The sequence below is a fragment of the Carassius carassius genome, chromosome 42, assembly GCF_963082965.1.
Source record: "Carassius carassius chromosome 42, fCarCar2.1, whole genome shotgun sequence".
Classification (NCBI taxonomy): Eukaryota; Metazoa; Chordata; class Actinopteri; order Cypriniformes; family Cyprinidae; genus Carassius; species Carassius carassius.
The window spans coordinates 14658452-14680481 of NC_081796.1; the positions used below are offsets into that span (position 1 = coordinate 14658452).

At 37.2% G+C, this 22030-nt stretch overlaps 1 protein-coding gene across 4 annotated transcripts in view; it reads left to right on the top strand.

Moving 5' to 3' along the window:
• The first annotated feature begins 3424 nt into the window (after positions 1–3424).
• The window catches only part of LOC132123776 (semaphorin-5A-like), a 183344-nt gene continuing 164738 nt past the window's right edge, over positions 3425–22030 (top strand). For 2 of the 4 annotated variants that reach the window (XM_059534410.1, XM_059534409.1), the window contains exon 1: positions 11398–11723. Coding sequence is in view for 2 of the 4 variants with exons in the window: in XM_059534408.1 (XP_059390391.1) it covers positions 3442–3467; positions 3579–3616 (64 nt within the window). In the remaining 2 variants the exon portion in view is untranslated. Of the gene's footprint in view, positions 3468–3578; positions 3617–11397; positions 11724–22030 lie in introns of those variants that run through there. The other 2 variants (XM_059534408.1, XM_059534407.1) reach the window with 2 other exon arrangements.

Below are 22030 nucleotides of genomic sequence, written 5' to 3' on the forward strand. Positions count from 1 at the left end.
TCTTATTTTCTTCCTCTGATAGCTTTCATTTTTCAACAGAGATGTTCTCTGTGCGGATTTGTTCCTTAAACTGTCATGTAGTAAAAATCTGCTTATAATAATATATTTATATAATAAAAGAATATCGTGTAAACGTTAAGTGGACTATTTTTGCACAAAGAAACACAATTTAGATCAGTGCCATACCCATTATTTTTCAAGATGACTACTTCTAATACCCATTGTGACTGTCAGCTTTCTTAATGTCACAAGGCTTCAAATGAACGGTCTGTGAAAATGAGAATGCAACATCAGCCCTCCATAAAAGCAAAAGAGATTCTTGCTTGTTGTCATTTTGAAAGATGCTGTTTTTGCGAAGCCATTGTGGCATGGCTGATAGAAATTAATTAAGCGATAATGTGGCAGTGTTCATTCAACAGCATTCAGAGAACAAGAGCAAAATGTTTGAGAGAGAAAGAAAAATGGACACCGGAGATTACGCAGCAGTTTAATTAAAATTCCTGATGGAGATATACATTAGAAACGCTTCTGAGAAACAAGTCAAGTTTGACTGAAACTGCGTCTCACTTGTCTAATTTGATATCCAGGATTCACTTCACTTATATATGGTAATTATTTTTAAGAATATTTTTTCCAAAACTTTGTGCAAAAGGTCAGGGTATAGCATATTTACTTTATTTCATTATTTTTATATAGCCATTACTTCACAAACAGACTCCATTACAATGCTCTAACAATCCATAGAGAAAACCAAAATGAAGCGGAAATCTTTTTCTCCTTTGAGAATCACTTTGTGAAACACATTCTTCAACTGCATGAAAGGACAACATTACTAGACTGAGACAAAATGATTTGTTTGATTACAAGCTAAATTCAATCCCATGCTTCAAAGTTGACAGGCCACAGGATAGAATGGCGCTGTTGACACAAATATCTGATCCCAGATAATAGTCCAGAGAGACTTATCTCTTATTGATCTAACCTAAATAAAGGGTCACTGAAAATTAGGGCGTCATGATATATCGGTTCAGCATCGATATCGTGATGTGTGCATCCAAGATAGACACATCGCAGACTGTGCAATGTTTAATAGTGATCGGTAATCCATATGGACCAGGGTTCAAATACAGGCAATTCTTAGATTAATTGCAAAGTTTAACCATCATACAATGAAGGTTTATCATTTGCATGTGTTTTAGGTCCTGTCGGTTTAAACATTTAAGAAATTAAACCATCTGAGCGTGAGAAGGTTCAAAATAGAGGTCAATTATGAACACTCACTGTTTTCTGTGCTCACACACAGAGCCACACAGATGCACATGAACACCAAATTCTGTTCACTTTATCCATTTGTGCCTGAGATTATACTTATAAGCAAAATTGTGCAATATTGCATGTCTCTGCAAGTATCCTTGTAAACACAGTTGCTTATGGATTGGGTAAAGGTAAACAACTGAAAAAGAAAACAGATGCGTAACACTATATTGGCATATTTCCTGTTGCTTTCTGTGTCATGAATGTTAATCAAACAACAAAACATATAGAGAAAAATCACTTTTGTAACTTTAACAGATTTATTAGGTTTATTGTATACAGTGAAGACTAGTGTTATTTTACATTTGATTATTCAATTTCTGTACCTGAATACTGTTAGACTTACCTGAAAAATATAAAGCACTGTTTATGAATCTGTTTATGAATCTTGTTTTCTGAATCTTTGTTGTATTATATTTGTCTATGCTTGTAATTTGTTTGCTATTTTCGAAGCTGATTTACTCACCCACAAAATCACCCCAATCCCTGATTTTATTTTTTATTTTTCAACTAGAGCTATTGAAGTCATCTGGTAATCGATGAAATTTTCATATCACAATATAAATTGCAGAAAAACTAAATATCGCAACGTGAGTTTTTTTGCAATATCGTGCAGCCCTAGTGTCACCATATATGAGAAATCAAACTGTACCTATAAACTTTCTAATGTGCCATTGGAATTAAAAAATGTACAATTATGTTTTGTTTTTTTGTTTTTTTTTCTTGAGTGACGTGACATTCAGCCAAGTATGGTAACCCATACTCGGAATTCGTGCTCTGCTTTTAACCCATCCAAAGTGCACATACACAGCAGTGAACACACACACCGTGAACACACACCCGGAGCAGTGGGCAGCCATTTATGCTGCGGCGCCCAGGGAGCAGTTGGGGGTTCAGTGCCTTGATCAAGGGCACCTAAGTCATGGTATTGAGGGTGGAGAGAGCACTGTACATGCACTCTCCCCACCTACAATTCCTGCCGGCCCGAGACTCGAACTCACAACCCTTCGATTGTGAAGAAATTTACATCCTGGCTTACCAGTGGATACTTTTTCTAACTTTAAATCATCACTTCTTACAAACGTGCTGCTTTATGTTTTGCAAGATGTTAATTGATGGACCGTAGTTGTGTGGATTACTTGTAGATTATTATGATGTTTTCAACAGCTGAACTCTCATTCTGATGGCACCCATTCACTGCAGAGGATCCATTGGTGAGGATGCATTGGTAGAACACTGTCATGCATGAGACAAAAAAAAGGAGGGGGGGGGGGGGTTAGCACAGTGCATAAAACGGATTGGATCAGTAAATGTCAGATTAAATCAGTAAATGGTTTGTGAACCCATTTCAAGTTGACTTTAAAGCACCTTCCTTTATTGTTCAACCTAAGTGTCCTTTCTGTCTAAGCATGAGATTTTATTTAGATGGCACGGACCCAGATCTGTGTGCTTTATCACTTCTCTTTTGCTATCACTGCACTGCATGAAATTACATTCATTGCTGTAACTGGCTCTCCATCTTCGACACAATCCAATTTCTAGAAAGCAAGTAGACCATGTAAGTAATTATAATGATCTCTTCAGTCTAACAAAGGGTGGTATATCATGATCTTTCTCATTTGTACATCTTGTTGGAGTCTTTTCTGTCTTTCATTAAAAAAAACTGTAATTTCAATTTGCTTTTTTGCAGCTGTCTAATAAGATGCAGTAAGCCTTATGATTTGTAACATAGATATTTTAGATATTTTAAAAAGAGGGTTTTTAATCCAAATGACTGTATTAGAGAAATGTTAGTATTTCAGTCTACCCCAATCATGATGTACAATAAATACTATGACAAACTGTGAGGCAGACACAGAAGATTAGTAACCCCAACAACCCACCCTCTTGTCTCAACAAAGTTTTTTCTTAGCGAACAACTTGGTGGCAAACTTCTTTCCACCCTTGCCTGCTCTTTTTGTCTGACCCCTGCCGTTCACAGTGAGTAATTAAAATTAATTAACTTGTCTGGTTTGTGCCTGAAACCAATTACCCCAATGTAAACTTGCTTGTCAAACAAGCTGTTTTTATGTGAGTGTTTTTGGGCAGCTTGTTAAGCTGTAGTGGCCTCTTCTGGGAGAGTGAGAGATGATGGATGTTTACCTGGAACTGAGGTGGGCGAATCATGATTTGAAGCCCAACTTAATTGCAACATTTCGATTAGCAAACACCACGACAGCCTGATCAAACACACTGTAATGATAGTAATGAATGTGCTGCTTTAGGAAGGAGTCACTGAGGGCATCTGGAAATAAGTTCCACGGTAAGTTAAATAACAATCAATGTTTATTAACCATTTATCCTATATTGACTTAAAATCGAAAGAAGCTAGATGCTATAAAATGTGTTCTTTTTTATGAATTAAATGTGTACGTGAGCGTACGTATACGTAAGCACTTTTTGTGTCCATTTCTTTTGCTAAAACAATTGATCATTTTTGTTGACAATAAATATGTTGCTATTATTATCAAATGCCATTCTGATGGTACATTTACTTCTCATTAGGTGAATGGTTTGTGTATCTTTCCCGCTTCCCCGTACATGTCTGTTCTGGGAGTATGTAAGCTTGATGAGCAGGTGCAAAATTCTGCGAAAAAGCCAAATTGCTTTACGGCAGCAACAAATGCATGTGTACCTCTATCCATAGATATGTATACGTAGATGCCACATTAGCAACTGTTTCTATGGACCGCTTTATGTAAGCCATCCACATTGGAAGGGTCAACTTGACGTCTTTTACCATAATCATTTAACCATTTTTATAACTTTAATTAACATAATGACAATTTAAAACCTTGTAAACTGAGAGCCCGACAAGCTGTTTTCTGACGCACTTATTATATTAACTAACAAATGTCACGTTGTTGTACAAATGTTGTTGTGTAGACCTACCAAACACCATACAACAAAGTGAGCATGTTAGCTAACACAACATTAAATGTTACCAATGTTTTAAAACTTGTATATTGAGTTTATACATTTAAAGGTGCTGTATGTAAGATTGACTCCGAGTGGTTGAACTAGGTATTGCAGTCCAAATTCAAAATATTGGAGAATATTCACCTGTACCCTCATCCTCAGGCTTGACGCACACACAGGTTGTCAGATTGACAACACAAACATGAACAAACACACTTGACGATAAATTAAAATGAAATGCGCTGTGTCTTCAGCCAACTGGCAACCCAGGGTGCTGAAATACAATAGGGTAAACTGGCAGTGGGCGGGTTTCACAAACCAAAACAAAGACCGACATTCTGGAACGCACATTTTCAAAGGAGAAAATAACTGACTGTAGCATTGTTATTCAGATAAACAAGTATGTTAACTTAGCTTATTTCTTAAATATCTGCAAACATATTATGGTATTTGTATGCTTTGGTAGAGTCAAAATCTTACACACAGCACATTTAAAAACACAAACTAACATTCTCACCAGTGAAAGGTTATCCCATTTCTTTTAATTTATTATGCTGAATGATGTCCAGTTGACCATTTAAAGATGTCGGACGCGTCTACGTGCTTAGATCTTTTGAATGAGGCATATATATATATATATATATATATATATATATACACACACAAACACACACACACACACACACACCCCTAAAGGATTATTAGGAACACCTGTTTAATTTCTCATTAATGCAATTATCTAATCAACCAGTAACATGGCAGTTGCTTCAATGCATTTAGGGCTGTGGTCCTGGTCAAGACAATCTCCTGAACTCCAAACTGAATGTCAGAATGGGAAAGAAAGGTGATTTAAGCAATTTTGAGCGTGGCATGGTTGTTGGTGCCAGACGGGCCGGCCTGAGTATTTCACAATCTGCTCAGTTACTGGGATTTTCACACACAACCAATTCTAGGGTTTACAAAGAATGGTGTGAAAAGGGAAAAACATCCGGTATGCAGCAGTCATGTGGGTGAAAATGCCTTGTTGATGCTAGAGGTCAGAGGAGAATGGGCCGACTGATTCAAGCTGATAGAAGAGCAACTTTGACTGAAATAACCACTCGTTACAACCGAGGTATTCAGCAAAGCATTTGTGAAGCCACAAAACGCACAACCTTGAGGCGGATGGGATCAACAGCAGAAGACCCCACCGGGTACCACTCATCTCCACTACAAATAAGAAAAAGAGGCTGCAATTTGGACGAGCTCACCAAAATTGGACCGTTGAAGACTGGAAAAATGTTGCCTGGTGTGATGAGTCTCGATTTCTGTTGAGACATTCAGATGGTAGAGTCAGAATTTGGCGTAAACAGAATGAGAACATGGATCCATCATGGCTTGTTACTACTGTGCAGGCCGGTGGTGGTGGTGTAATGGGGTGGGGGATGTTTTCTTGGCACACTTTAGGCCCCTTAGTGCCAATTGGGCATCGTTTAAATGCCATGGCATACCTGAGCATTGTTTCTGACCATGTCCATCCCTTTATGACCACCATGTACCCATCCTCTGATGGCTACTTCCAGCAGGATAATGCACCATGTCACAAAGCTTGAATCATTTCAAATTGGTTTCTTGGACATGACAATAAGTTCACTGTACTAAAATGGCCTCCACAGTCACCAGATCTCAACCCAATAGAGCATCTTTGGGATGTGGTGGAACGGGAGCTTCGTGCCCTGGATGTGCATCCCACAAATATATATATATGTATGTATATATATATATGTGTGTGTGTGTGTGTGTGTGTGCGCGCGCGCGCCTCTATCTACTGCAATTACAACAGTGGTATATTTACGACATGTGTACGGGACTCTAAAGTACACATGCACAAAACTATATACATTTGCTTTTAATTTGATGTTTTATATTTTTAATGTTAGCTATTTGACATTTTAATCACTTAGACGTCTCTCTACTTTGGTAGCAGGATTGCAAAAATGGCAAATCCCATATAAAATACAGCTTCATTTGAAGTTCTGAAGTTGAAGTCAATATTTTAAATGCTTCCTTTTACTGATCATTTGTCTAAAAATATTTTTGTTTTGTTTTTGCTATTATTGTAAATTGCTCATTGCACATGATGGTGACCTATAATTCTTATAATGGTAAGCTTTAGCCTTTGGTTTGTTTGTTTTTAAGGTGAAAAGGTTGTGCCTGTGTGGGCTGTGGCATTTTAATATCTACTGAAAGGTCTCAGTGTATTATGGAGGGAAGGGAAGTTCCCCTGAAACATGAGCTCTCTACATCTTCTCTGACTCCAGTGAGGAAAAAAATATATAATTATCTGATGAGAGGAAAAATTCCCTTAATATTATATATTAGTTCTATCCCCTGCAGTGTTCCTTTATGGAACCTATTGAGCATTTGGCCCTCACGTTGAGCTAAAATAAAGTAATTTAATCATTGTTAATATCCTCTGAAATTTCAAGCCTCTTTATTTGCTTTATTTCCATATGAACTGGTTTTTCATACTTGTATAGCCACTTAAAAAGCCCATATTCATTTTGTGCACCTAAATTGGTTTTAAAGCTGAAGGTGAACTTGATTCCGTATCGCTCAGCTTACTAACTTCCCAGTCATAGTCTTAAAATAAGAAAATGTTCTAACCCTATCCATCATTTCTGCAACAGGCTGGACAGTGACAAATACAGTCTTCCTCTGGCTAAACTTGGGGAGTGGAGTGATATAGATAGAGAGAGGAAAAAGTGAGAAACAATACATTTTATTACATCTCTTCATCCATTTTTATTCTCTGAGCATCACTACACAAAACCCACTCTAGCTAGGAACTTCCTTCTTCATACAGGGGTCAATAGTTCCAATACAGCTTGCTTGCTTCCAGCCAGCCGAGCAAGAGAAAAGCCGGGAAATCACCTGACCGAGGGGACTATTTTCTACGCCCCAGCGAGCTGCGCACAGGTATGCAGAAGTGAATGATGTCTGATGGACTTTGTTGGGCAGCTTGACATCCTCCTTCATGGTACCCCGAGTTGCCTCAGGGACCCCTGTCAGTAATGATGGAATCACTGCTGAGGTAGTTGTTTAGCTCCATGCTTCCCTTTTGTTTTAATGCTCCCAGTGGGGGCCTAACTTGGCATACGGTTGTTTGGTGATGGATGGAGGCTGTGTAGCACAAGGCTGGTCGACATGGTCCTGTTGCAAAAGTGGTGACCGGTTTGGGCAATGAGGCTTTCTGCTGCATGTCCGGATGAATAAGGTATAATAAATGATTTCTTTACATAAAACATTTATTAAAGGTAATTGTGACTTTCTCTCTCGATTCCAACTACATTTCTTGCGTTTGCGAGTTTATATTTTGCAATTCCTAATTTTTTTTTTCAGAGATATGAGGAACATTTCTGAATTATGAGATGGTTACAATTACCTTTTTCTCAGAATTATGAGGATTGCAGGAAAAAAAGTCTGAATTGTGATTTTAAAAATTTAATATTTATTCTTTTTTTAATTCTGAGAAATTTGTAAGAATTGCTTGATGTAAACTCAGAATTGCAAGAAAAAGTCTAAATTATGAGATAAAAAGTTGTAATTACGTTTTTTTTTTATTCTTAGAAAAAAGTCAGAATTGCAAGATATATACTCAGAACTGTGAGGAGAAAAGTCAGAATTGCAAGAACAACAGTGTAAAAATTGTAACTAAGATATAAATAATTGTGAGAAAAAAAAATTGCAATAACCTTTTATTATTTTCTCAGTCAGAAATATAAACCCAAAATTGTCAAAAAAGCTAGACGTGTGAGATAAAGTTATCTTTTTTATTCTGTGGCAGAAACAGGCTTCCACAGTTAATTGCCATTTCTTTGTGAAATCTACTATCAATTTCTGTGTAAATTTCTACAACAGGTTTATTTTTCTTCAGTGTAGTCAATTATTTCTCCACCCTGCCAAAACATGTTCAAAAACCTACATAAGAACCAGGTGACGGGGTATTAACTTTAGCAGACGGTTGCCTGGCAACTTAGTCATTAGACTGTCTTCTAAGCTTTCATCAGGCATCTGAAATTATGTATTGTTAAACAGTTATCAAGTGATGCAGGATGCTCTTTGATTTGTGAGTCTTCAGAAGCCTCTATATCCTTTTTATGGACGCAATAATAGCAGATCATCTCGCTTGCCTTCGGGCTGGCAAATATTTGATTGCTTTTTGGCAATGTTTTCTGGCTAATGAACACAGCAAATAAGATTGTCGCAGGATTAAAGTTTTAGTCCACATTTAAACTTGATAACGACTTTAATCTCGTGTTCCAAGAAGACTGTGCATTATCCAAATGTAAATGTTTCATTGCAACTCATTTTGAACTTCTCTGTGGTGTTTGAGTTGAGTCACAGACACAGAATGTCATTCATGGAATTTAATACTCTGTTTTCATGTATAGGCAATCGCATATAATATTGGACCAGTTATTTTTTTTTCTGTCTAGCTACATAGCAACTCTCTATTACAATAGGGCATTATATCCAAGTCATTATACTTTGTGATGCTGAAAAACAGGCCCCCTCCCAAAGCAGCATTGCACCCTATAAGTACAATTAAATCCTTTACTCTGTATAGCTGTAAATATCTCTGGATTTCAATTTCACTGTGTTGAAGTTTATTGGAATATTTACATGTATATTTATATAACATGCATTATAGACTAATGCAAGTGAGAAATTATACATTCAGAATGTTAAAATAAAGGTCTGATTTGTATTATTTTTGCACAAATGCAAGATTTTGCCTGTTTTTAACTATTTAAAATATTGAGTGTTTCTCATATAAAATATAAGGCATTCACACCAAGGACAATAATTATAATTACAAAGTTTTAATAATCGTTCTAATTGTATGAGAATAGGGAAGTCCACGGTACAGTTATAATAACACACAGTTTTGTTGGAATTAAATTATTAAATTATTTAAATTATTTTATGACTCAATGGAATAACCTGCCTAATTAAAGGGTTGCGAGCTTCTTTATTTTGTTGTGCACAAAAGATATTTTGAAGAATGTTGATAAACAAACAGCCAATGTAGCCAATGACTTCCAGTATGGAAAAAATTTAGACTATAGAAGTTGATGGCTACCGCATCAACTTTTTGATGATCAGCATTCTTAAAAAAATACCATCTTTTGTGTTCAACAGAAAACAGGAACTCATACAGGTTTGTAACAACTTGAGGGTGAGAAAATAATGACAGAATTTTATTTTTTGTGTGAACTATTATATAGCTATATTGTGTCATTCAGCAGAGCTTCAAGATAATATAGCCTACAAGTACGATTATATCTCAACTCAGATCAATATATCATATTGACATAAGGCTAATAAGCCTGTTTATATGGTGAGTACATGTAAGAAGCCTGATACTGTACAGTCAAGCGGTCCCAATCGGGAAATAAATAAATAAAAATAAGTGATTACACTATACAATCGTGGCCAAAAGTTTTGAGAATTACATAAATATTAGTTTTCAAAAAGTTTGCTGCTAAACTGCTTTTAGATCTTTGTTTCAGTTGTTTCTGTGAGGTACTGAAATATAATTACAAGCACTTTATACGTTTCAAAGGCTTTTATCGACAATTAAATGACATTTATGCAAAGAGTCAGTATTTGCAGTGTTGGCCCTTCTTTTTCAGGACCTCTGCAATTCGACTGGGCATGCTCTCAATCAACTTCTGGTTATCACTTAGTTATCACTTTTGCCTTATGGCACGGTGCTCCATCGTGCTGGAAAATGCATTGTTCTTCACCAAACTGTTGTTGGATTGTTGGAAGAAGTTGCTGTTGGAGGGTGTTTTGGTACCATTCTTTATTCATGGCTGTGTTTTTGGGCAGAATTGTGAGTGAGCCCACTCCCTTGGATGAGAAGCAACCCCACACATGAATGGTGTCAGGATGCTTTACTGTTGGCATGACACAGGACTGATGGTAGCGCTCACCTTTTCTTCTCCGGACAAGCCTTTTTCCAGATGCCCCAAACAATCGGACAGGGGCTTCATCGGAGAATATGACTTTGCCCCAGTCCTCAGCAGTCCATTCACTATACTTTCTGCAGAAGATCAATCTGTCCTTGATGTTTTTTTTTTGGAGAGAAGTGGCTTCTTTGCTGCCCTTCTTGACACCAGGCCATCTTCCAAAAGTCTTGGCCTCACTGTGCGTGCAGATGCGCTCACACCTGCCTGCTGCCATTCCTGAGCAAGCTCTGCACTGGTGGCACTCCGATCCCGCAGCTGAATCCTCTTTAGGAGACGATCCTGGCGCTCGCTGAAATTTCTTGGACGCCCTGAAGCCTTCTTTACAAGAATTGAACCTCTTTCCTTGAAGTTCTTGATGATCCTATAAATTGTTGATTTAGGTGCAATCTTAGTAGCCACAATATCCTTGCCTGTGAAGCCATTTTTATGCAACGCAATGATGGCTGCACTCGTTTCTTGGCAGGTCACCATGGTTAACAATGGAAAAACAATGATTTCAAGCATCACCCTCCTTTTAACATGTCAAGTCTGCCATTCTAACGCAATCAGCCTGACATAATGATCTCCAGCCTTGTGCTCGTCAACATTCTCACCTGAGTTAACAAGACGATTACTGAAATGATCTCAGCAGGTCCTTTAATGACAGCAATGAAATGCAGTGGAAAGGTTTTTTTGGGATTAAGTTAATTTTCATGGCAAAGAAGGACTAAGCAATTCATCTGATCACTCTTCATAACATTCTGGAGTATATGCAAATTGCTATTATAAAAACTTAAGCTGTAACTTTTCCAATTTCCAATAATCATGTAATTCTCAAAACTTTTGGCCACGACTGTAGAGGCACTAATGTAAAGTGTGACTTCTGGCGGTATCTTACACTACTGATAATAAGAACCAGTCCAAAAACGGTCAAAAAAACATTGCTAAACGTTACAGGGTGATAAAAATAAATAAATACAATTGTTTAGGGCTCTCACTTCACACAATGTAAACTCCAATTATGTTCTTCTGATTTGCTGAACAAACTTGAGCGCGCCCATAATCATCAATGAAGCTGTCCGCGCGCGCTCTTGCCGTGTAGACAGGCGTTGGTTCGGTGGGACGGTCTGGTCTTGTTGCGTCGCGTCGCTCTCAGTGCAGACACGGGGCTGTCGCTATCTGACTGGAGCGCTTCACACAAACTGCCCAGTGGGTTGGACTCCGCGACACTGCTGCACGTCTCTCACTGTCGTCTAAGTATTGAAAGTCATTGGGTTTTATCTGCGTATGTTACCGGTTGAGTTTATGTAAAAAGCTGTGCTCTTACGGACTATTCCCACGTTGCGGACTGTGGAGATCTTGGGATTACTACACGTCACATATTTCACAGAACTCACTGACTCTGCGCTGCTTCTCACCTACATGTTCAGGAGGAATATCGTGGCACTTTATTTAGTAAGTGAAACGTTATACTTTTCTCCTTTACGTGACTATATGCTATATTTGGACAAATGCAAATAGTGTTGCTGTGTTTCTCTTGTAATACATTGATACAGGAACAAGTGTATGGTTCCTAAGAATTACTTCAGCTCGATTCATAGATTGAATATCGCATGAAGTTACTAAACATTCTTACTGTGTTTTATGTAGATCATTAATGAGGAAAACATTGGCGAAATTCTTTTTACCACAACGAATGCTTTCTCGTCTGTTTTGTGGAACTTTTGCTGATGAAAATCATATTTACCGCGTGGTGGTGCTGCCTCAGAGTTACAGCTTTTGACAGCAAAATAACAGTTTCACAAGTTAATTCAGTATCTTGTATGAACTGTTCGCTTTAATTGTTATCAGAGACTATATATAACTTGTCAACATTGCTAGACTAGTCTTTGTTATTGGATTTTTCAGTTATATTGTTAATTGTATATTTTTTATTTTCCAAAACAACCGTTCTAGTTTTAAAGAAAATTAAAATAGACTTAAACGTGTCTACTTGTCTAAACTTGTGTCTTGATGACTTTTTTTTCTAATTTGTTCATCTTTAACTGAGCCAGAATTCTATTTTGGCCGTTTTATTATCCTCAGCCGAGAGAGGAACTCATTTTAAACAATACATTTATTGAATTATTAAATTGAATATACCTATTTTCAGTTAATATGAAAATAATAAATACATGGTCAGCATGACCAGCATGCTATAAAAATCATTTAATCTCATATGTATTATAACAGAGCTGTTGAAATTTTGTATCAAGGCATCTTTTTTGTAATTCAATATACATTCATGTCTAAGTATACAGCACAATTGGGATCAGTTGGATGTTGAAGCTTCATCATGTTGATGATATAAGACAAATGAAGACATTTTCAAATTGGCAAAGACTCTTCTTGACTGGCAATTATTAATGACTGCCACGTTTGATTGTCTCCCATTATTTAAAGGACAATCAATCATTAAATGCATTTGCCTGATGTTCCACTCCATGTAACAGCCACTTTCAACCGTGACTGATCAAGTTCATTAGTTCAGTGGTCATATATAAACCTTTCTATATTTGATTTTCCTGCATTGTGACCTTTGTGTCCAAACTGTGTCGTCACACCGGCGTTATGAGCAAAGATATTTAGTTTAATCTAATAGAGAATGCGTCAGGTCATTAGGCATAATAGCATAAACTTTGGACATTCAAACTTGGAATTGTCAAATATGATCTTTATTTAATCCCTCACTGTAAGAAATGTATCTGAAAATCGAAATGACCACTTCAAGCAGTTTGGAAAGGAAATGCATTTTCTTAATGACTCAGAACACGTTTGGCATTCCTGAAATCAACCGTTCATGTAGCTTTCATTCATCCATTGATCTCTCCAGACTGTACCATTATGAATTTTACCCATGTTAAATATATGATGACATTCAAATCAGTTCTTTTCTTGCTTAAAGGTAGTTGCACTTCAGCATAGGATACTTTCTTAAGCTTAAACTATAAACTATATAGTGCATGTGTATATAATGTATCAACACCAGCAGGCTTCTGAAAAAAACGTGACCCTGGTCCAGATGGTTAAATTACTTTTAGATCATAACAGTGAAAGTCCTTTGAGTTTATATGCCTGCAAAGGCACGGTTGTTAAGGTCCCATAGGACAAAGTGGCTCGGGAGTGTAAACCAAAAAATAAAAATGGTGCTGAATTCTGAAAGTGTATGATGAGATACCTTTGGGCAATGAGAGTGGTTCGAATTACAGTGTGGATTTAACACTGAGTTGAATGTGTAAAAACAGTCCAAAAAATGACTTGACCTAAACTCTAAACTCCTTTATACTGCTATTGTCCTAAAGCGATAAATTAGTCAACATGAGATCATTGAGTTTATAGTTATTTTATACAGATTCACATATGTCAGCTACTGTGTCTTACACATCTACATTGAAAGTGCTTTTATTTTAGAACACCCCATAGGTGCTTTAGTAATATGAAGAATGACTTGCAACCCAAGTTATTAGTATGCCACTGGCCTACATGTGTTACGAACGCGTCACCAGCTATTGTAAAGTTGTCAGTATGCTGCAACATAGCACCTGCACAACTTGACAACCCAGAGAGCCTGTTGTTCCACTTACCCATTCATTTTACATAATCAGACAAAATACCAAAAGAACTTACATTTTTCCGTGAAAAAGAACATAAAAAAGTGTATGCATATGATCAAAAATACAGTAACAACAGCAATATTGTGAACTATTGTGTACATTTTAGTATCACTTAAGTGCATGAAAAAAATGTTCCCAATGACTTCCTATGTCTTCCACAGAACACATATCAATTTTGAACAACACAAGGGCGCACACATCTCTTTTAAATGTGATAATTCCGTTAATCATAGTCTTTCAAACACGTTTCATTCATTGCCATGAAGTGAGTTGTGTTTTTCTATTGTTTACCAGCAGTTTTTGTCCCTCGTCTATATTTAGCTTCAACTCGCCACATGTCCATTCAGGGGTGGTGCTCCTGTACTGATCACAGAACAGTCTTGGCAGTCTTTAGAGGAGAATGCAACAATGGCTGTCACTTTATTACCCTTGTAGAGTAAGTCAGGCTTGAGGAAACAGCTGGTCTGAGGAGCAAACAGGTCAGGGCTAATGATGCGCTAACTTATTCAATCGGTTAGACTCTGAAGGGTTGCTGTGGATACGTGCGACACAACCTTGATGGCAAATCACACAACAATAGAGGAGCGAGTGTAACATGAGGCGTAATGGTCACCCGTGAAATTTATTGATGTTGCCATAGCTACCAAAGAAGATTAGATAACTATGATGTACGAAAACATGAGCTATTATGTCAAGACAGGCTGACGCTGGTTTGATGTGGTTGCGATACTTTGTAATTATGACTGATTGCATTTTGACTGTTCGTTTTCATATTCATGCTCTTGATGTTGATGATTAATGTAATTGCTGTTGGTTAATTTCCGTAAACATTATTTGCCGTTTCCTCAAGGCTGTAGAGCGAATTCATTATTCATAATTCTTTCAATTCTTATTTAGAATTGGGCAATTACGTACAAGATGTGAACAGGATGTGATAATATTTTAAATTAGCAGCATGTTTAAAGTTCAATTCATTTACAGGTTTTCCATATATATATATATATATATATATATATATAATTTTTTTTTATTTGTATTTCTTTTCAGGTCTAGAGGCCTGCAAGTCTAAAATGAGAAATGTGTGCTGTGTCAAGTTTTTGTGTGTGTTCGGTCCACAAAAGAGACTCTTTTATCATGCTAGAACAGTTCATTCGATCTGCAGCATTGCCAGATTGGAGCAGGACTAGACTTTGGGGACTGCTTTGAACTGCCTCTGTTTTGCAGGTGGAAGCCAATGCTTTCAGGACAATTTTTTTGAGTTTTACAAAGAAAGAAAGCCGGTTTGAATGTGTTTTGAGTACGAGAGAGCGCTTTAATGCTCTCCGCTTCAACTAAAACAGATATGTCCACATGTCAGTGCAGATTAGCACCATCCCTCCACACTGGCTCATATGTTTACTTAGTCCTAAAACCACAAAACCTCATTAACCTTCTTTCACTGTCATTTTCAACCACAATCCTTATATTTAGCCCTGACTCACTGATTGTGAAACTTCACGTTGACAAATCCCCTCGGTCTCTGTGTTTCCGCTCGGTGCTTGTATGAAAGGCTTGTTTCTTTTTTGCACATTTAAATAAGGACAGCGCTTCAGCGGCACTAATAGAGGTCCAATTTATAATCCCATCAGACCTCGGGTGTTATTTTTAGGGAAGGCTTGGAGAGCATCCTGTTTATGTTTGAAACGCTGATCTGGCTCTCAACCTTTTATTCTCAAAGAACATAAGGTCCAGAGTTTTTTACTCGGCTTACTGTAATTTATTAATGCAATGCCATTCCACCAGCAGTTCCTCTTCGGACTGAGTTGTCATTCTTCTGAAAATGATTTTCCATGCTTTCTAGGCCCGGTTTAACAGGCTCATACTTTTTATGCGGGTGAATGATGTTGTAGTATGAGTGAAAGGGTTGTTTGAGTGATTTTGCGTATGTTTTTGAGAGAGTTTGTGGGGACAGCAAAGATTCCTGAAGACTTTTAATAAAATATCTGACATGGAACTGAAGATGGTTGACATTTTGTTTTAAAAATGTATGGATTTATTTTTGTGGTCAGTTTATATGGAGCTATTAAAGTTGTATGGTCACTATTATGACCTTGTTCTTGATGTATGAATTTGTATATGTGGTCTTTTGAATTATGGCATAATAAATTTAATGGAGCAGAAATTAATAGCCAGTGAACTAGACTGATGATCACATAGTTGTCATCTTTTCTAATAAAAAAGTAGTAGTAGTGTGTATATATATATATATATATATATATATATATATATATATATATATATATATATATATATATATATATATATATATATATATATACATACAGTACAGACCAAAAGTTTGGACACACCTTTTCATTCAAAGGGTTTTATTTATTTTCATGACTATGAAAATTGTAGATTCACACTGAAGGCATCAAAACTATGAATTAACACATGTGGAATTATATACATAACAAAAAAAAGTGTGAAACAACTGAAAATATGTCTTCATCTTCAAAGTAGCCACCTTTTGCTTTGATTACTGCTTTGCACACTCTTGGCATTCTCTTGATGAGCTTCAAGAGGTAGTCACCTGAAATGGTCTTCCAACAGTCTTGAAGGAGTTCCCAGAGATGCTTAGGACTTGTTGGTCCTTTTGCCTTCTGTCTGCGGTCCAGCTCACCCCTAAACCATCTCGATTGGGTTCAGGTCCTGTGACTGTGGAGGCCAGGTCATCTGGCGCAGCACCCCATCATTCTCCTTCTTGGTCAAATAGCCCTTACACAGCCTGGAGGTGTGTTTGGGGTCATTGTCCTGTTGAAAAATAAATGGTCCAACTAAACGCAAACCGGATGGAATAGCATGCCGCTGCAAGATGCTGTGGTAGCCATGCTGGTTCAGTATGCCTTCAATTTTGAATAAATCCCCAACAGTGTCACCAGCAAAGCACCCCCACACCATCACACCTCCTCCTCCATGCTTCACGGTGGGAACCAGGCATGTAGAGTCCATCCGTTCACCTTTTCTGCGTCGCACAAAGACACTTGTGGTTGGAACCAAAGATCTCAAATTTGGACTCATCAGACCAAAGCACAGATTTCCACTGGTCTAATGTCCATTCCTTGTGTTCTTTAGCCCAAACAAGTCTCTTCTGCTTGTTGCCTTTCTTTAGCAGTGGTTTCCTAGCAGATATTCTTCCATGAAGGCCTGTGCCCAGTTGCATGAAACTGCTTAAGTGAGGGTTTCCCTGAGGGAGAAAAAATCCCTGAGGTAAGGGATTTCATTAAGACTGTTGCAAGAAACCTCTTAACTGTCACCCTTACCTAAGTGTTTATACTAAGCGTTTCACAGTAGTTTCTGACAACATATGGCAAAGATCGCCGTGGTTGCTATAGTTACTACCTCTAACAGTAAACAGAACATAACCAACCACAAAGCCAAACCTTTGCTGAGATCACACTTGTATTAATATATTTTTGCTATGGAGAGTACAAACATAACAGAAAACAAAAAAATGTAAACCAAACTGGACAGAGGACGAAAAGGCAATTATTGTTTTCGTAAGTGGTTATAATAATAATAATAATACTTTTCAGCCTTTCATCAACCATTCATCGTCTCCAAGGGATTATTACGATCATTAAAAACACGCCTTGGTATTTCCTCCTCTTCAATTAACACTAAGTCAGCCATCGTATTTTGAGTTTAAGTTGACTTAAGGGAGCTGTTTTGGTCCCTTAAATTTATTAAGGTGAAATGGTCACTAAGGACTTTGTAGCAACGCTTAAGGGAACACTTAGATAATTAAGGGGGAAAACTTAATATCAGCCTTAAGTTCCTTAAGGAAACCCTTTGGGTTTTTTCTTGCAACCCAAGTTTCACTAAGGGTACCCTTAACCTTATATCTAAGGGATTTCTTAGCTTAAGGAGTTTCATGCAACCGGGCACAGATTCACACAGTCTCCTCTTAACAGTTGTTCTAGAGATGTGTCTTCTGCTAGAACTCCGTGTGCCATTGACCTGGTCTCTAATCTGAGCTGCTGTTAACCTGCGATTTCTGAGGCTGGTGACTCGGATGAACTTATCCTCCGCAGCAGAGGTGACTCTTGGTCTTCCTTTCCTGGGGCGGTCCGCATGTGAGCCAGTTTCTTTGCAGCACTTGATGGTTTTTGTGACTGCACTTGGGGACACTTTCAAAGTTTTCCCAATTTTTCGGACTGACCTTCATTTCTTAAAGTAATGATGGCCACTCGTTTTCCTGTACTTCGCTGCTTTTTTCTTGCCATAATACAAATTCTAACAGTCTATTCACTAGGACTATCAGCTGTGTATCCACCTGACTTCTGCACAACACAACTGATGGTCCCAACCCCATTTATAAGGCAAGAAATCACACTTATTAAACCTGACAGGGCACACCTGTGAAGTGAAAACCATTTCAGGTGACTACCTCTTGAAGCTCATCAAGAGAATGCCAAGAGTGTGCAAAGCAGTAATCAAAGCAAAAGGTGGCTACTTTGAAGAACCTAGAATATGACATATTTTCAGTTGTTTCACACTTTTTTGTTATGTGTATATAATTCCATATATAATTCCACATGTGTTAATTCATAGTTTTGATGCCTTCAGTGTGAATCTACAATTTTCATAGTCATGAAAATAAAGAAAACTCTTTGAATGAGAAGGTGTGTCCAAACTTTTGGTCTGTAATGTGTATATATATATATATATAATTATTTTCTTTTCTTTACCAAATAAGGACACATGCCATTGAAAAAAAATGAAGCCTATTTGTCGACAAAAATATCATAAAAGATAATTGTCTCCTACTCAAATCGTCCATTTCCAGGATTTTTCTCTGGTTTCTCCATATAGTCTGGTTTATAGCAAAGCTTTAGCCTCTGTTCTAATGCAGTGCAAGTGTGTCTGATAGACTCTAACAGCATTGTGACCATAGACTGTGTGGGGAGAATGATGCAGATAGCGAAAAAGCACTTAATATGTATTTAGGGCTTTTTTCAGATAGAGCTGTAGCCTGCCGCCTCCCCTGCTGCTCTGAAAGCTTGTCAGGCTGTGAACAGCATCCATCTCTGTCTGGGGTCCTGAAAATGTGGCAGAACAGATAGAGTGAGTGTAGATTGATTCCCGTAACCAGGGGTTTGCTTCAGGGTGAAGGAGGTCTGCGTCTAAAAAGAGCTTTAATGAGTTGTCTTGGAAGGTGGTCTGCGTGGTTCTGCTCCACAGCTTTTGATTTAACACTGTGTGATTCTTTTGCTTGATGTTTCTGTGGACTGTAGAGTGAGACACAGCACTTAAGATTTTTCTGCTTACTGTGTAGATAGTTTGGCAGTGAAGACTGTTGATGAAGCATTTGGATACAAGCTCAGACCTGCATGTGTGAAATCATACTCGATTTTGTGATAAACGGTTCCTTAACTATGCACTTAGTATAAAATATTGCTGTCTTTATTTGAACATTCTCCAATAAAACATGTTACATTACCCAGACCTGATTTTTATATATATTTTTTTTTATACATTTTGATGCACAAGTGCCACATTTTATTTCCTGAAATCACTTAAATACCTATTTTATTTTTCTTATTCCATTTTAAAACACACACGAAGTATACATTAGTTTTTTTTATAAAACACTTATTAGAATAATATATATATATATATGTATATATGTATGTATATATATATATATATATATATATATATATATATAAATAAATGGATTCTAGTCTACTGTATAATCCATTAACAAAATGAATACAATTTCCAGTGAAAATCTATGTCAGTCTAGCAATAATTCTAAATGTTAATCTTTTTTTATGTAAAGCGACTTAGTTCATTCAGGATATTATATATACACACATATATATATATATATATATATTATTTATTTATTTATTTATTATTATTATTATGTTTTGTTAATCAGTATGTATATATTAAAATTGATTCGTTTTTTTCTCATTGCTATTTCCTTATTTTTTTAGTCTTAGTTCATTTTAATAATTAAGCTTAAATAGTTATAGTTTATAGTTATAGTTATTTATGAACTAAAACTTTTATAGTTATTTTACTTTCCATTAACAATGACAGTGTTTTAGAGCTTGATTTTGAGGCCATGACTAACAGATGGATACCTGATCTATTTAAAAAGCTCAGTTTTCTGCCAATACTGATCCAGGTATCAGATAGGAGCAGCTTACAGTTTTATTGATGTGCTTAGAATTGAGATGACAAGAACTGGCAGGAAGAAAAATGGGTGGGGCCAACAAAGAATGTAAGCCGGACTTAAATGTCCTCGTGGCTCAGCATGTCAGAATATATGGCCTAACCTTTAAGCAAGGGTGCCGTCTATGTGCTTTTAAAGCGATAGGATGACTCAAACACTGCATTTTGCTTTCTTGACATCCGGTATTTGTGATGTGTCTGCACTGTGCGTCTACATTATTCAAATCTGTGGAAGCATCAGGGCCGTCATCCCTGACAGGTGAAGCTTCTGCAGGCTGAAGAGATGCAATGAAGTCAGATCATGTGATGTGACAGAAGTAAGAGTAAAAACATAACAGCTTTCCTCTACTTTATAGGAAACATCCAACAGAGAATTTGATAGCTATTGAGGAGTCTTTTGCTGGATAAATATGTGTCTTCAGGCCAAACATCTGTTGGAAAGCTGTTGTTTAGGCCACTAAATCTTTTTTTTTCAATGAAAGGACTCAGACGTACTGTAAATATGTGCAGATATTAACAAACAAAGCCACAAGGTCATGGTAGAAGCATGGGCATGCAGAAAATCCCTGCTGTATCAATGAACAGCTTGATTTTATCGAAAAAGAGCTCTTGGTAATCAATACAAAACCTCCTATGTCCTGCTTAAAGCATCGAGCGGCTCCCAGGGAAGACATGCTCTCCGGCGACTGATGGGGCAGCGCCGCTGCATGCGCCGCAGTTTAAACACTTTGACTGGCTCCTCTCAGATGAATGGTTGTTTATGCAGACTATATGAGAGGATCAATAGAAACCGGATCTTCTTGAACCAGTTCACCAAACTGAATCATTTGAAACAGTTTGCGTCTCCAATAAGCATTAATCCACAAGTGACTTAAGCTGTTAACTTTTTTAATGTGGCTGACACTCCCTCTGAGTTAAAACAAACCAATATCCCAGAGTAATTCATGTACTCAAACAGTTCACTGACTGAACTGCTGTGAAGAGAGAACTGAAGATGAACACCGAGCCGAGCCAGATAACGAACAAAAGATTGACTCGTTCACGAGTCAAGAACTGGTTGCATCGGTTTTTGGATCTCCAGTAGTTCTTTCGGACAGTTCGATTCAATAAAACAGTTGAAGAAAACGGTTCACCAGTTCTTTTGCAGAGAAGACAATGCTGAATAAAGTGGTAGTTTTTGCTATTTTTGGACCAAAATGTATTTTCGATGCTTCAAAAAATTCTAACTGACCCTCTGATGTCACATGGAATACTTTGATGTTTTTCTTACCTTTCTGGAGATGGACAGTATACAGTGCACACAGTTTCAATGGAGGGACTGAGAACTCTCGGACTAAATCTAAAATATCTTAAACTGTGTTCCAAAGATAAACGGGTCTCACGGGTTTGGAACAACATGAGGGTGAGTTATTAATGACATAATTTAGATTTTTGGGTGAACTAACCCTTTAAGACCCACTGGTTAGAAGTGAATGTCACGGCAAGCTCGTGGTCTGCACTATGCAGGTGCACGTGCAGGTTGCGGTTTCTGTTTGCGTCATCATAATATTTCGGTTGTATTGTTTCGGTGATAAAAGTATTCAGAAAATCTTTGGTGGCCGAATATTCGGTGCATCCCCTACTTGTCATACAGTATCCATTAATATATTAGCTACGTTTGAACGTTTTCCATCTGTGTTTTTTATTATTTATTTTTTTTCTGTCTCACTCCACCTGTTGCTTTTACCACAATCAGGCTTAATGATGCACTTAAGTGATACTAAAAGCTAATTGGTTTGAAAGGTTACTCTGATAATGGTGGTTATTTATGCGGAAGGAGACACATTTTATTTCTTCTTTCTTTCGACTTTTTCAGACCCATTTTTGCCGGAAACTAATGATGTT